The sequence below is a fragment of the Pagrus major genome, chromosome 13, assembly GCF_040436345.1.
Source record: "Pagrus major chromosome 13, Pma_NU_1.0".
NCBI lineage: Eukaryota > Metazoa > Chordata > Actinopteri > Spariformes > Sparidae > Pagrus > Pagrus major.
In genome coordinates this window covers 6385001-6397774 of record NC_133227.1, presented here as the reverse complement: position 1 = coordinate 6397774, position 12774 = coordinate 6385001, and the positions used below count along the sequence as shown (strand labels likewise).

At 38.0% G+C, this 12774-nt stretch overlaps 2 protein-coding genes across 2 annotated transcripts in view; both read left to right on the top strand.

Annotated features, from left to right (window-relative positions):
- The first annotated feature begins 2529 nt into the window (after positions 1 to 2529).
- LOC141007287 (cationic amino acid transporter 2) lies at positions 2530 to 7018 on the top strand. The gene is made up of 11 exons (XM_073479634.1): positions 2530 to 2899; positions 3067 to 3222; positions 3382 to 3538; positions 3665 to 3798; positions 3899 to 4121; positions 4290 to 4426; positions 4855 to 4957; positions 6081 to 6214; positions 6308 to 6474; positions 6659 to 6767; positions 6876 to 7018. The coding sequence occupies exons 1-11, from the start codon at positions 2530 to 2532 to the stop codon at positions 7016 to 7018; spliced, it is 1833 nt and encodes a 610-aa protein (XP_073335735.1).
- A 2285-nt stretch (positions 7019 to 9303) lies between these two features.
- The window catches only part of kif20a (kinesin family member 20A), a 10310-nt gene continuing 6839 nt past the window's right edge, over positions 9304 to 12774 (top strand). Inside the window, exons 1-6 of the mRNA XM_073479520.1 lie at positions 9304 to 9497; positions 11182 to 11355; positions 11573 to 11698; positions 11820 to 11939; positions 12048 to 12186; positions 12294 to 12469. Coding sequence (XP_073335621.1) covers positions 11188 to 11355; positions 11573 to 11698; positions 11820 to 11939; positions 12048 to 12186; positions 12294 to 12469 — 729 coding nt within the window. The 5' untranslated portion in view covers positions 9304 to 9497; positions 11182 to 11187. The remainder of the gene's footprint in view (positions 9498 to 11181; positions 11356 to 11572; positions 11699 to 11819; positions 11940 to 12047; positions 12187 to 12293; positions 12470 to 12774) is intronic.

The following is a 12774-nucleotide window of genomic DNA, read 5'->3' as shown; positions in this document are numbered from 1 at the left end:
CAATTTGAGATACTTGCATGTCTTTGTCTTCAGCCTTGGTTAATGTGTATTTCAAGTTGTTTAACTGTATCTTTGTGTCTACATTACCACATATCTAATAGTTTATTTTCCAAGCATGAAGGTATACCTTGAAATAACTCTTCTCAAATTATGTCCACTGTGCCACACCGCAATTCAACCATGTTCATGGTCATTTGACCAATGAAAAACTCAAATGTGAACATGTTTCTCAGTACTCTTGGCACCTCGAATTTAAAATTTGATCCACTGTTGTTCTTGCCACCTGTGATTAAGATCCAGTAATCAGTTTTCCAGGCAGGCTTAATCTTTCATCGCATTTTGCCAGAAGACGAGCACCATGATACCAGGAACCCCTGGAAGCAGTGGATTGCACCATTATGTTATTCAAACAATTAGTTGTCTCCTTATGCTCTGATGCCTGAGTCTTCAATTTGTTGCTGAGCAGGTTTTTCCAGTGAAAACCATTTCATTTTACAACATGTTGACTTATGAGACGACAGGCACATGGGAGCTCCAAAAGGTAAAAATTTTGCACACTAAATGTACTTTCTTATTTCTTTACAGCTGGAGGAAACTCCTCTTCCTCTTGATTAGTGAAAGAGTTTAATTAAAGAAAGAGAAGCTAATTTGTATGTCAGCATGTCAGATTGTTTTCAGTAACTGTATTAGCAGGGCCAGAGACACTGCCCTCATGTGGAGGATGAGGCCAATGGTTACACAAATAATCAGGATTTAGTAGAGGGATTTGTTTAATTACATAATTGTTCAGAAAAAAAAATTGACAATTTTAAATTTGTTTTAATTTCTACTTTTTCTTAAAGTAGCTATAATTCTAACTCAAACCAAATGCTTTGTAAAGATAAGAAGGGAAGCCTCTAGTTTCAAAGAAATTTCAAATATGTTGCCTGGTAATTACCACCTACAAAAGTGGAATATTACCTCAAAAAAATTGTTGTAAGTAAAAAGGCAAAAGTGTAATCACACCAGAAATGATCATGCTTTGTGAAACTTTTTGTTGAGTGGTTGTGTTTTTACCCAGCATCTATTTTATTTTCATCTCAGAATATAATGAAATAAAATGAAAGTTTTCTCAAAATCTACAACTCACTTTAACTTTGAGTTGAAATTAAATATAATAAGAGAGTTAATGTGTTTTTCCATTTAGCACGAAGTCAGAGTGTAAATCACACAGCAAATAACATATTTTTATAAATGCATATATGCATTTTATGTAGTTTTTCTGTATCATTTCTATTAGTTTAATTGATCAAAGCTAATTGACATCATCAGTTTATATAGATCTCGATAGGTTTCTGAATATTCAAATTAATTGGCATTGAATGGTCATTTTGTGCACTGCTCATATCACAATTAAGAAATCAATAATGATGTAAAAAAACAATGTCATTATTATTATTGTTATGTTTTTTTTAATTGTCAGTGGCGAATTAGAGTATGTTAAATCCATTCATTCTGAAAAACTCACGCAGGCGTCATCTGTTAGAGATTACCAACAATATCACAAAGGCTCACACAAGTTTTGATGAGGAATGAATCAAAAGGGCCTCCATCACATCTTCTACATGTAGAACCAGATTTATGTACAAAATTTATGTATTGTTTGACATGCCTGAAGTGTCCTCTAACAAATCATTCTGTTACGGCCTTTTTTCAGAAATGGCACGTATGTCTGAAATGTAACATCATGTGTCGAAAATGTTGAGCTGTGAACAGTTCACAGTGAATGGATTTATCTGCATGAATGGTGCGGTCTGGGTTCAGATCAAAACACAAATCGCACACACAGAAGCGCTCAGCCGAACAGGTAAGGACGTCTCTCTTATGGTAATGATGAAGAGCTAATATAATAAGTTTGTTCAGTTGTTAGTTAGTAAGTCTGTATCATTTTACAATTAAAAGATATTTCTTGACTTCTTATTCAGCCAGTTATGAATCATTGATACATCATTTAACCAGTTAAGTGTTCAGCAATAAAGCGACTACGCCTGCTTTAATTTCTTCTTGTCTAATAAATTGAGGCCTTTATAGCAATTAATCCACCAATGACATGAACTAATTATCATATAACAACTGTGTCTGACTAAAACTTTTTAAATTTTTTAGATCTTACAGTGGGTAAATGAATACAGCTTATTGAATGTGAAGTAAAAGGAGTTTATTTCTTAGTAGCTGCTTGGCTGAAAGACTTCCTGCATTACATTTAATTTACAGCACAAAACAGTAAACACTTGAGTAATTTAACAATTTCAAACTATTGCAGCATTTGTTTATATCATTAGCTGGACTCAAAATTTATTTGATGGAGACAAATGCTGCATTTTATAACAATATAACAATTCTCTTTACTTAACTTAAACTCTCACACTGTGGAGTCTATATTATCTAGTTTGTCTATTAGCTTTGTTTTGCTATTTAAAATACAAATATCAGTCTTGTACCCGTATTTGTGTTGCTTTGTCTTTAACACCAAATGTCTTGATTTACAGGATGTCTGGTGCAAAGATCGTGCTCTTCTTGCAGAGCCTGTCCCGTAGGAAACCTCTGGAGCCCGAAGGAGAGGAGTCCAACTTTCGCCGATGCCTGACCACCCTCGACCTTGTGGCCCTGGGGGTCGGCAGCACTCTGGGGGCCGGTGTGTATGTGCTGTCTGGAGAAGTGGCCAGAGCCGTGGCCGGGCCGAGTATCATAATCTCCTTCCTGATAGCGGCAGTGGCCTCCGTCTTTGCAGGACTTTGCTATGCTGAATTTGGAGCTCGTGTTCCCAAGACTGGCTCTGCTTATCTCTACAGCTATGTGACCGTTGGAGAGATATGGGCTTTTATCACTGGCTGGAACCTGCTGCTGTCTTATGTCATAGGTAAAGACAAAGCCACTCTGAATACATTTACTGCATGTGATGGATGTTTAATTCTGGACTAGTACAAACAACTTCTGTCCTTTTAAACTTTGCCTCAATATTGTTTCAAGTAAGGCTTGAATATGTGAACCTACCACTGTCGTGTCTTCTTCTTATCTGTTTTTAAGGGACGTCAAGTGTTGCCAGAGCATGGAGTGGGACCTTTGATGATCTTATAGGGAATGTCATTGCCAACTCTCTGGGCAAACAGGCTGCGATGGATTTACCTGGATTAGCTCCCTATCCAGACTTCTTTGCAGCTGGCCTCATAATGCTCTTGGCAGGCAAGTTTCATCACCTAAACCCCTGTGACATCCTGCCAAATGTTTTGCAGTTTATGAGTAAAAAAATGAAGAATAAAACAGCAGATGATCATAACTAACAAGGTCCCGTTGTATTCACAGTCATGCTTAACTTAATTTTTCTGTGTGTTTCCTTTCTAGGGATTCTTGCATTTGGTGTTAAAGAGTCAGCCATTGTAAATAAAGTTTTTACAGCAGTAAACGTCCTCGTGCTGCTGTTTGTTATCCTCTCTGGATTTATTAAGGGCGACATTGACAACTGGTACATCAGTGAAGATTCTCTCCTCGATGGATATGAGTATGGGTTCTTATTTTTAATATAATGTAACATAGATTTAAGTGTCATTCTCGCTAAATATACGTTAGTTATAAATCAGTTTGTTGATTATCATTGAATGACCAAGCATCAACATGTCTGTTACAGAAATCAAACATCACTGAATGAAACCACCAGATATGGCAGCGGAGGATTTTTCCCTTTTGGCTTCGAGGGAACGTTAGCAGGAGCAGCCACTTGCTTTTATGCATTTGTTGGATTTGACTGCATTGCCACAACAGGTAAATACATTTACACAGATCAGGTACACTGCAAGACTGAAAGAGGAGGCAGGAGCATAGCTCAGTGAGTTACTGTGATATGAAATGTGTTTTTCTTCAGGAGAGGAAGTTCAAAACCCTCAGAAGTCGATCCCAGTCGGCATCGTGGCGTCGCTCCTCATCTGCTTCCTGGCGTACTTTGGTGTGTCTGCTGGCCTGACTCTGATGATGCCATACTATTTGCTCAGTGTTAACAGCCCGTTGCCTGTGGCCTTCACATACATTGGTTGGGGCCCAGCAAAGTATGTAGTGGCTGTGGGATCCCTCTGTGCACTGTCAACAAGGTATGAACACAGTGGGCGACTTAACAACGCAGCTCTATAAATTAAAGGAAAATAAGTTTATTTTGTTTGGATTTAGCTTCATTTAGTTTTCAATTTCATACTGTGATAACAAACGTAACACGAAGAACTAGATGATGATTGATGAGTTATTTGAGCTTTTTCGGATAGCCTACTGGGATCGATGTTCCCGATGCCTCGTGTTCTCTTTGCCATGGCCAGGGATGGACTTCTCTTCAGACCTCTCAGTAAAATGAGTGAGAGACAAAGTCCTGTCATAGCCACCCTGGCTTCAGGGGTTGTCGCAGGTAAATCTGCCAGTACACATCATCATTTACTTTCTTTGTTCTTTATGTGATTTTGTTCTATAAATCCCCTCCTGTTTTCACCTGAAGTGTTCATACTCATACTTACTACTAAAATGGCTCATGTACATTAAAAATGATTTCTTGATTATTTACTTGAGTGATAATATTTGGCAAAAAAGCTTAAGTTTACAGTACAAAGATGAGTAAATCTGCGGAATTAACCTTTATGTGTAGACTGATATATGTTCTCCAAAAGCTACAGCTGAACAGCTGAAGTGAATGTAACTGATTAGAAGATTAATGTTACACAAAGTTAGGATATTAAATCTGCAATTTATATGAAATATGAATTATTTGAATTAATAAAGTGTAAGAGGAAATTAGATAAGTTTATATAATTCTTAATAGCATTTTTTGTGTCTTTTCAGCTATTATGGCGTTATTGTTTGACCTGAAGGCGCTGGTTGACATGATGTCTATTGGAACCCTCTTTGCCTACACATTAGTTGCCATATGTATCCTCATATTAAGGTATGATTCATCACAAGTCTACGGTAATGAGAACGTGTGTAGTATTATTGTTCTAATCTTAATATGACTGCACCTGAAAAGTAAAATGCCGAGAACAAGAGAAAATATTGTTGTCTACGCGTAACTTAATGCCTATTGAAAGTCTTACTGTACAGCAGTGGTGGAATATACTTAAGTACATTTACTCAAATACTGTACTGTAGGCTCCAACTTCAACCTACTTTTACTTTACTTAAGTGTCTCCATTTTTCGGCTACAGCTATGGTTACTAGATTACAAATTTTCATACCCTTCCTGTCCATGTGAAAACCACATATCTTCAAATTTGTTGATTTTGAATTTGTACTTGTACCAGTACTTACTGCAGTACGATTTATTACAGTCGCTGGAAATGAACACTTGCTGTAACCTTTTCTGTGGATTACAGTATGTGTGGTAACATTCCCAAACAGCCAGGTCATGTGTCTGGCAAAAGTAACATTGGTTCATTTTAAAGTGCTTTAAAAATTGATTGATTACTTGTATTATGACCCGTATGAAAAATAATGATTGATCAAACTTAGATAGTACCTCTAGCGAATCTGATAAATCAACTGTATTGTGTATGATTTGTAAGAGGATAATAATAATAATTCCAAATGTAACTGAGCATTATGAAAGTAAATTGCAGTTTGACAGTTTTATCAACCCTGGATTGGCTTTTATATGAGCAAGAAACGTCTTCAAGAAGAGTAAGAACATGATTTAATGATGGGCTGATTAACAAAACTGGAATTTGTATCTGTGTTATTGTCAAATGTATTGATTGATGAGCTACTGTGAGAGAACACTTTGATCAACTGTCATTATAACAGCAGGAGTCTGTTATGCTGTTTCTACATTAAGAATGGATTTTTTCTTCCATTTAACTGCCATCACTGGCTGATAATTGCGAAAGATCATTTAATAAGATGACATTAGTCTGATGTGTGTTGGAAATGTTGCAGACATGGATTTAAAATGTTTAATGTGAACCAGGAAAAACAAAGAAACAAGACAAAGCAAATCACAGCTATCTCAACATATAGAAATAAAGGTTATGTTAACCCAGTTTGAATTTAATTATAATTCCTTACTTTTACAGGTACCAAGTAGACCTCAGTGAGGATTCAAGCATCAGCAAACCAGAACCCTTCACAGTTACTGGAGTTTTATGTCCTCCTTCACAAGCCACCACACGATCGTCACAAAATGTTTCTGTTTTAACTGTTTTTATGAGTAAGTGATCTTCTTCACCGTCCTCAAATATTATTCTGCATGTAGATGATTTCTATTGTTCATTCATCATTGGACTTATATTGTTCCCTTCAGTCTTTTTAGCTATCATCTTAAGCCTCCTCATATCTGGGGCTCTAAACTCCCTGCAGGCCCTCGAGTGGTGGAGTTTACTTTGTGTCTCTGTGATCGTACTGATGCTGGTCCTCACTGTGCTCATCATCTGGAGACAACCACAGAGTACAGCCAAAGCTGCTTTTATGGTACGCCTCTTCTATCTATTTCAGTTAGTAAAGTGTCTTTACTGAAATTATAAACTTTCATTACAACTGTAAGTATAGGAAATAACTCCTGATAAAATATCATATATTTCTTGCGACTGTAAAGTGTGTTCCTTTGCTTTTATTTTGCCTGTCTTGATGTATCTGCTCTTTCATATATCTACAGGTTCCTTTTGTACCATTGCTTCCCATTTTCAGCACCATTGTCAATGTCTATCTGATGGTGCAACTCGGATCAGACACGTGGATCCGATATGCAGTGTGGATGGCAGTAGGTATGTGAACAATATCACTATAAAGAATCCATTTGCTTTTAAGCAAAATATGAAAGAACATCAAATAAACAAACATGAACAAATTTGATGTGCCTTTTCTTTCAACAGGTTTAATCATCTACTTCTGTTATGGTGTTCGTCACAGTGTGCAGAAACAAAGGCTCCAAAATTCACACAACAGAGTCAGCATTCACAGCATCATGACCACTATGGAGCAAAACTCTGTCCCAGAACAAGATTTTAATGGGTAAAAATGTATCATGGTTGATTTACTGATAAAGACATTCTGTCAGCCAGTCATCAAGCAAAACAAAACTCATTACAATATACATTTGGCCTGTGTTATATAGTGTTACAGTTTTTAAAAAAAGGCATTTCAGATCTCAGATCTCTGACTTTCATTTTGTCCTTGATTCATGTGAAATTGGATGTCTGGGAGATGTTTTGTGCATTTGTCTTTTTTTTAATATATATAAATAAAAAAATGCAGTGAACCACACTTGCATACAAAAGTCACACAGACATATTTATTATTATCGTGTTTTCATTTTACTGTTTAGGTGATTGATTGTTTGATTGATTGATTGATTGATTGATTGATCTTTTTTAGATTTAGATTTTACAAACAATAGAGCAATGTTCAATTTTCAATGCTGGTGCCACTATTCAAGTAGCTCTTTTGTTATCAGGATTTTGTCTAAGTGCCAAATCGTGACAATCGTGCCAAATTGCTCCGTGAGAGAATGCAAAACATATTGTAAGGTAATGCAAACGTAGTCCTAAAACAATTCTCTCCTACTCCTAAAACAATTATTTCCATAGAGAACACAACCAACAAAGGAAATAACAACCTAAGCCTGTAAGTGGCATAAACAAGCACTTTTAGTGGATGTTTAGGGTTTTGTTACAGCCATTGCAGCCGCTGCCACCTGAGGCGATCTATTTAATCGATTTAAGAACTATTGGTAAGTTTGAATCATTTTCACAGCAAAACAGATTTAAAAATACTGGAATTCACCTTTAAGTTGGAATGGCTGAACGATGACATTTGATCGTTACAGTACATTTTTGTTTTTAGCTGGAATGACTGCTTGCTGGCAGGAGGTTTAGATTAGCTTTTTTTTAAATGTCATCTGATCCTAAGATAGTTTTGGTGGATGTGGATGTAGCCTGATTAGTCTTCCCCGCATTCCAAATGTTTCATTGGAGGAAGGGAAAGGGTCGGTCTTTGATTTGTCTGCAGACTGATACTGATACTTGGTGGCGATGGGTGGTTTGATTTCAACTCTAGCGTCCTCAACTCAGTCTGTCATGTACATTTCCCTACACACATTAAACTCTTCCTGTGAAGCCATCAACTTTTCATGCAGGTCCTCGTTGTCCTGATTGAGAGTTTTGATTTCATGAATTTGTTCTTTGAACGCTTGTTTTTGTGTGACCTTCTCAGCTGCCTGCTGATTGATAATTCGCTGCTGCTATACTATCTGTTCTTTGCAGCACACTAGCTCTTTCACTAACTTATCCTTCTCTGCTTCCATCTTGGCTAAATTTTTCTGTAGCATTGACTCTGTCTCGCTAGCAGAATCTAAACAGATTTTTGGTGTTTTGTTTGTTTCATCAAGCTGCATCTTCAAGTTTTCCAGCTGGCCCTTCATAGAACAATTGTCCATCTCAATCCTGCAAAGAAAGAGGGGATTTGGTCAAAAATATTGTAATGTTTATCTGTCTCCTAGTCCTAGCATTTATGATCAAGTGTTAATGAGTAGCGTACAGTATTTTTTCTGGTGACCATGAACATTTTCATTGGAAAAACCCTAAAAAGAGATGTAATTGTTTGCCACAAGAAGGTGTAGTATTAGGATCAATGAAACGTAAAATTAATTTTCTATACTTTTTATGGTTTACAATTTAACACATGTACATGTATTTTTATATTTGTATTTCTTGTTGCAATAAAAATGACTGGAACATTATATGCTTACATCATCGTTTCATAATTTAATTTCAGCATTGTATTTCTAAATGCAGCGGTCGATTGAAATAATAAATAAGTAAAATAGGTGATACTGATAACCCAGATTTTGGGTAGTATTTTTCAACCCATTTTGGTAGCTTTACCTCAACAACTTGGTCACTTTTACCAAACCCTGTTGGATTATTTTAACCCACTGCTAGGTGGGTCCCTTTGTACATAGAGCACATACAAAATAATAACTGTCTGCTCCCACTCTCATTGACAATATTACATCCCCTATACACCTTTTTCTTTCTTTTTGTCTTGTTTCTTTCTTTTAAATTAGCCATATATCAACCCACTTGTGAGAAACTTGTTAACCCACGCCTACATGTTTTTTAAAAAAAATCTACCTTTATTTACAACACGTGATAGGAACTCATGAAGGGCGTCTTTGTTTAGAGAGACACATTTTGAACAGAACACCGTGTCAGCCCTAGCTACCCAATCAGAAGGCAGAGCTTGAGCGCAACGTCACCAGCTTTAGCCAATCGGTGACTCTCTCTGCGTAGGAAGCGCATTGTTCAAAAACGAAACGCAGTCGGGTAAAATAACTCAGCTGAGGCTCAGAGTGCCTCGAAACCGAGACGAAGCGGTAGACTAGTGTTAGCTAGGTTCAGGTGACTTTTACTCAGTTGTGACACAGTAGTCACAGTTTTAGTCGAGTACTTCAGCTACCGGAACACCGGCGCTCATCGCATTTTCTGACATTCGAGGTAAGAAATCGACCTTTTGCTTTCAGGAGTCTAGTTCGAGGCTGAACAACAATACACCTGTTAGTCGGGAGACAGCCGTAAGTATGAATGTCGGTTGAACCCATGTATGTAAAATTTACAACAACAACAACACCCGCAGTCTTGTGTTAGTTTGGTGAGAGGCACCTCAAGATTTTAACATTTTCAAACAGGGACGCAGCCTCTCGTGCACGTCACGTTTACGTTAGGCACGCACGCACTCACCTCGTGATGAAATGGTTTTTGATCAAAATTCATATTCACGAATGTAAAAATCGAATTGACATTAAAAGGTCGACTGTGAAACACCTTAGACCACGTTAACTGTCAGTGTAGTTCAGTAGTAATTCTCTGTATAGCATAATGTTGGCTGGTTGCCTTTACATTACATAGCTACATCAAAATAAGTCCCCATTGTTATCTTGAAAACGACGTCCTACACAATATCTGAAATGTGAATCTTTTATCATTATTATTATTATTATTATAGATTTAAAATATCAATTTCACCCTCAAAAGTGTCATGTCTGTTAAGTTCAAATATTGCTGTCAAGTCAGATTTAATTTGTATTAGCCATACATTATCACTAAGATAGCTACATCCTTCTCTCTGCATAATTCAAAAATGCAACCTGCAAGTGCAGGAGGTGTGGCTTCATAACTACAGGGTGTGATGCAGATGGTCAGGGCTCACTGGTCAGTGTGAGTGCTAGTATGACCTCAGTTAGGTGGTCATGTAGAGACTAACCTTGCATATAAAGCTACTGTCGGACTCCCTGTGTCTCTGCTGGAAAGACGGGGAGTCTGGCGGAGCCTCGATGCAATTTGTAAACTGATTTTTTTGTTCTGTTCTGTACATCTACTACATGTCTGTCCGTCCAGGGAGAGGTATCTCTCCTCTGCAGCTCTTCGGAGGTTTCTTTCATCTTTTTTTCTCCCCCTGTTAAAAGGGTTTTCCTCTATATATGGCACATTTTTCCTCACTCGAATCGAGGGTCTAAGCACAGAGGATGTCGTTCACTGTCCAGATTGTTATGCTTTCTGTTGGAAAAAATATTCACCATAGCATCATATACCAGCCAGAGTCTATGTGATTATGTAAATGTTATACTGTGTGTAGTTCCTCTTTTCCTACTATTCTGGCCCTACTGTCAGCACAGTTAAACACTAGAGGAGCCCAGTACAGTCAAACACATTTTTTTGTGAATTTAAGATTTTAATGATGTCATTCTTCTGCATCAGTACTAAACTTGTCAGGACAGGTGATGCCTGTGAAGTCATTTCCTGTTTGACTACTCTTAGAGTTAACTGTTTGGCTTTGAAAGGCAAGGAGGCTTCATCCAGTTTCTGTGTGTTTTTCTCACCTTGTCTGAAGACACACCCTGATTGTGATTAAACCTCTCATAATGCTGAGTTTCTGCCTGCAGCTGTTCTTCAGTGATGGTCTAATTGTAGGCTCATCATTGGAAAAAAGCGCATTCACATTTGTATGGGGGAGTTGTTGTGACAGGTCTTCTTGAGCACTGAAATATATTTAATTATGATTATATTTATATTGAACAGGGACAATACAAGGTGGTGTTCACATGCATTTTCTGGCTCACGGACAGGTTTGAAATGTGTTGAAATTACTTCATACTCATGGAGATTGGTATTCTTGTAACAGGAAAGCATGGCGCTGTGTTTGTCCTCCCCGGGTGGATGTCCCTACGATGAGGATGAGGAAATAGCTGTGTTTGAGTCTACAGCAGCAGAGCATGGAGGCCCTTCCAGACCACGTCTGCCTGAGATCTCGGTCATCTCCCCCGGCCTGGACACCCGGCCATCCATTATAGAACCAGTGAGCATCATCTGCAGTACTTTTTTGTTGTACCCTGCACGGTTTTCATTGTAAACAAATGATCCAAAAGGTGTGAAAATGTGTTGAATGTTTTGAAACCTTGGTTGGCTTTCTTCCTCTCATGTATTGGCTTGTTTAATGGTTAATGATTTATGATTTAAAATCTTCTATGTCAGCAACAAAACATGAAATAATTTTTTTTGAAATGTGTCTCTAGAAACTAGCAGTTAAACCTGCAGCGGTGAGACAAGGAAGCTGCGATGATGGAAGCACAGACAGGGTGAAGGTTTTCCTGCGCATCAGGCCACTTACTGAGACTGAGAGAGGTGGAGGAGAAGAACAGGTGAGACCAGAAAGACAATATTACAACCACAGGCATTTTCTGTGGGTATTATTTGATTGTGGTTAGGCATTTATTACTTTCTGTACATCTACTCTGTGCTCAAGGCTCACTCTTCTTTCAGGGTTGTGTGGCCGTCCAAGATGAAGAAACGTTGATGCTCAAAGCTCCAAAAGAATCTCAAAACATGAGGACCGCAGAGAGGGGTGTCACCCAGAGCATGCACAAGTTCAGTTTCTCAAAGGTGGGAGAGTCACACTTGTGCACAGTGTTAAATAAGTGATAACTTGCTGTAAGTGTTTCTAATAAAAAGGTCACATACTGATGGTTTTGCACTGCCCATCTTTCATAGATTTTTGGACCAGAGACCACACAGCAACAGTTTTATGAGTGCACAATGAAGAAGATGGTGAAAGATGTGCTTCAAGGAGAAAACAGACTCCTCTACACTTATGGTGTCACCAATTCTGGAAAGACTTACACTATTCAGGGTAAGATGTTTTGTCTTCCTTGGACACATCTGTAAAAAGCCCCAGTTTGATTGTGATGTTAGTGTTTGCAGCTCTGTAAATCTTAAATCTCAAACCTTGACCCACAGGCATTGGTCGAGAGGCAGGCCTCCTGCCCCGGGCTCTAGTGTCTCTCTTCAGGAAACTGCAGGGTCATCTGTATGGTGCCATGGACCTGAAGCCTGTCATGTATCAGGATGTGAGGCAGCTTGACGCTGGTGAGGTCAGGGTCGAGGAAATCCGCAGAAACTCTCTGCTCAAAGAGGTAAAAGGATTGAGAACTTTCAAAGATCTTATGAAATGAAAACTGCAATTTCCTTGTTACATTATGTCCCAGTGTCCTTTGCTGCCAAGTATCTATCAGTAATTTACTTGTGTGTATTTCTTTGTGAGTGTCATTTTCAATAACTAACTAACTCATCATGAACTCAGACATGTAGGTATTCAGTGTAGTTCAGCGTCAACCAACTTGTAATGTGCTCAGGTTTGTTTACGTTTTAAAGGTGAAAAATATCCAACTAGAATCGATGACATGATGCAGTCTGTCATGTTTCCTGAATCGCTCACAAA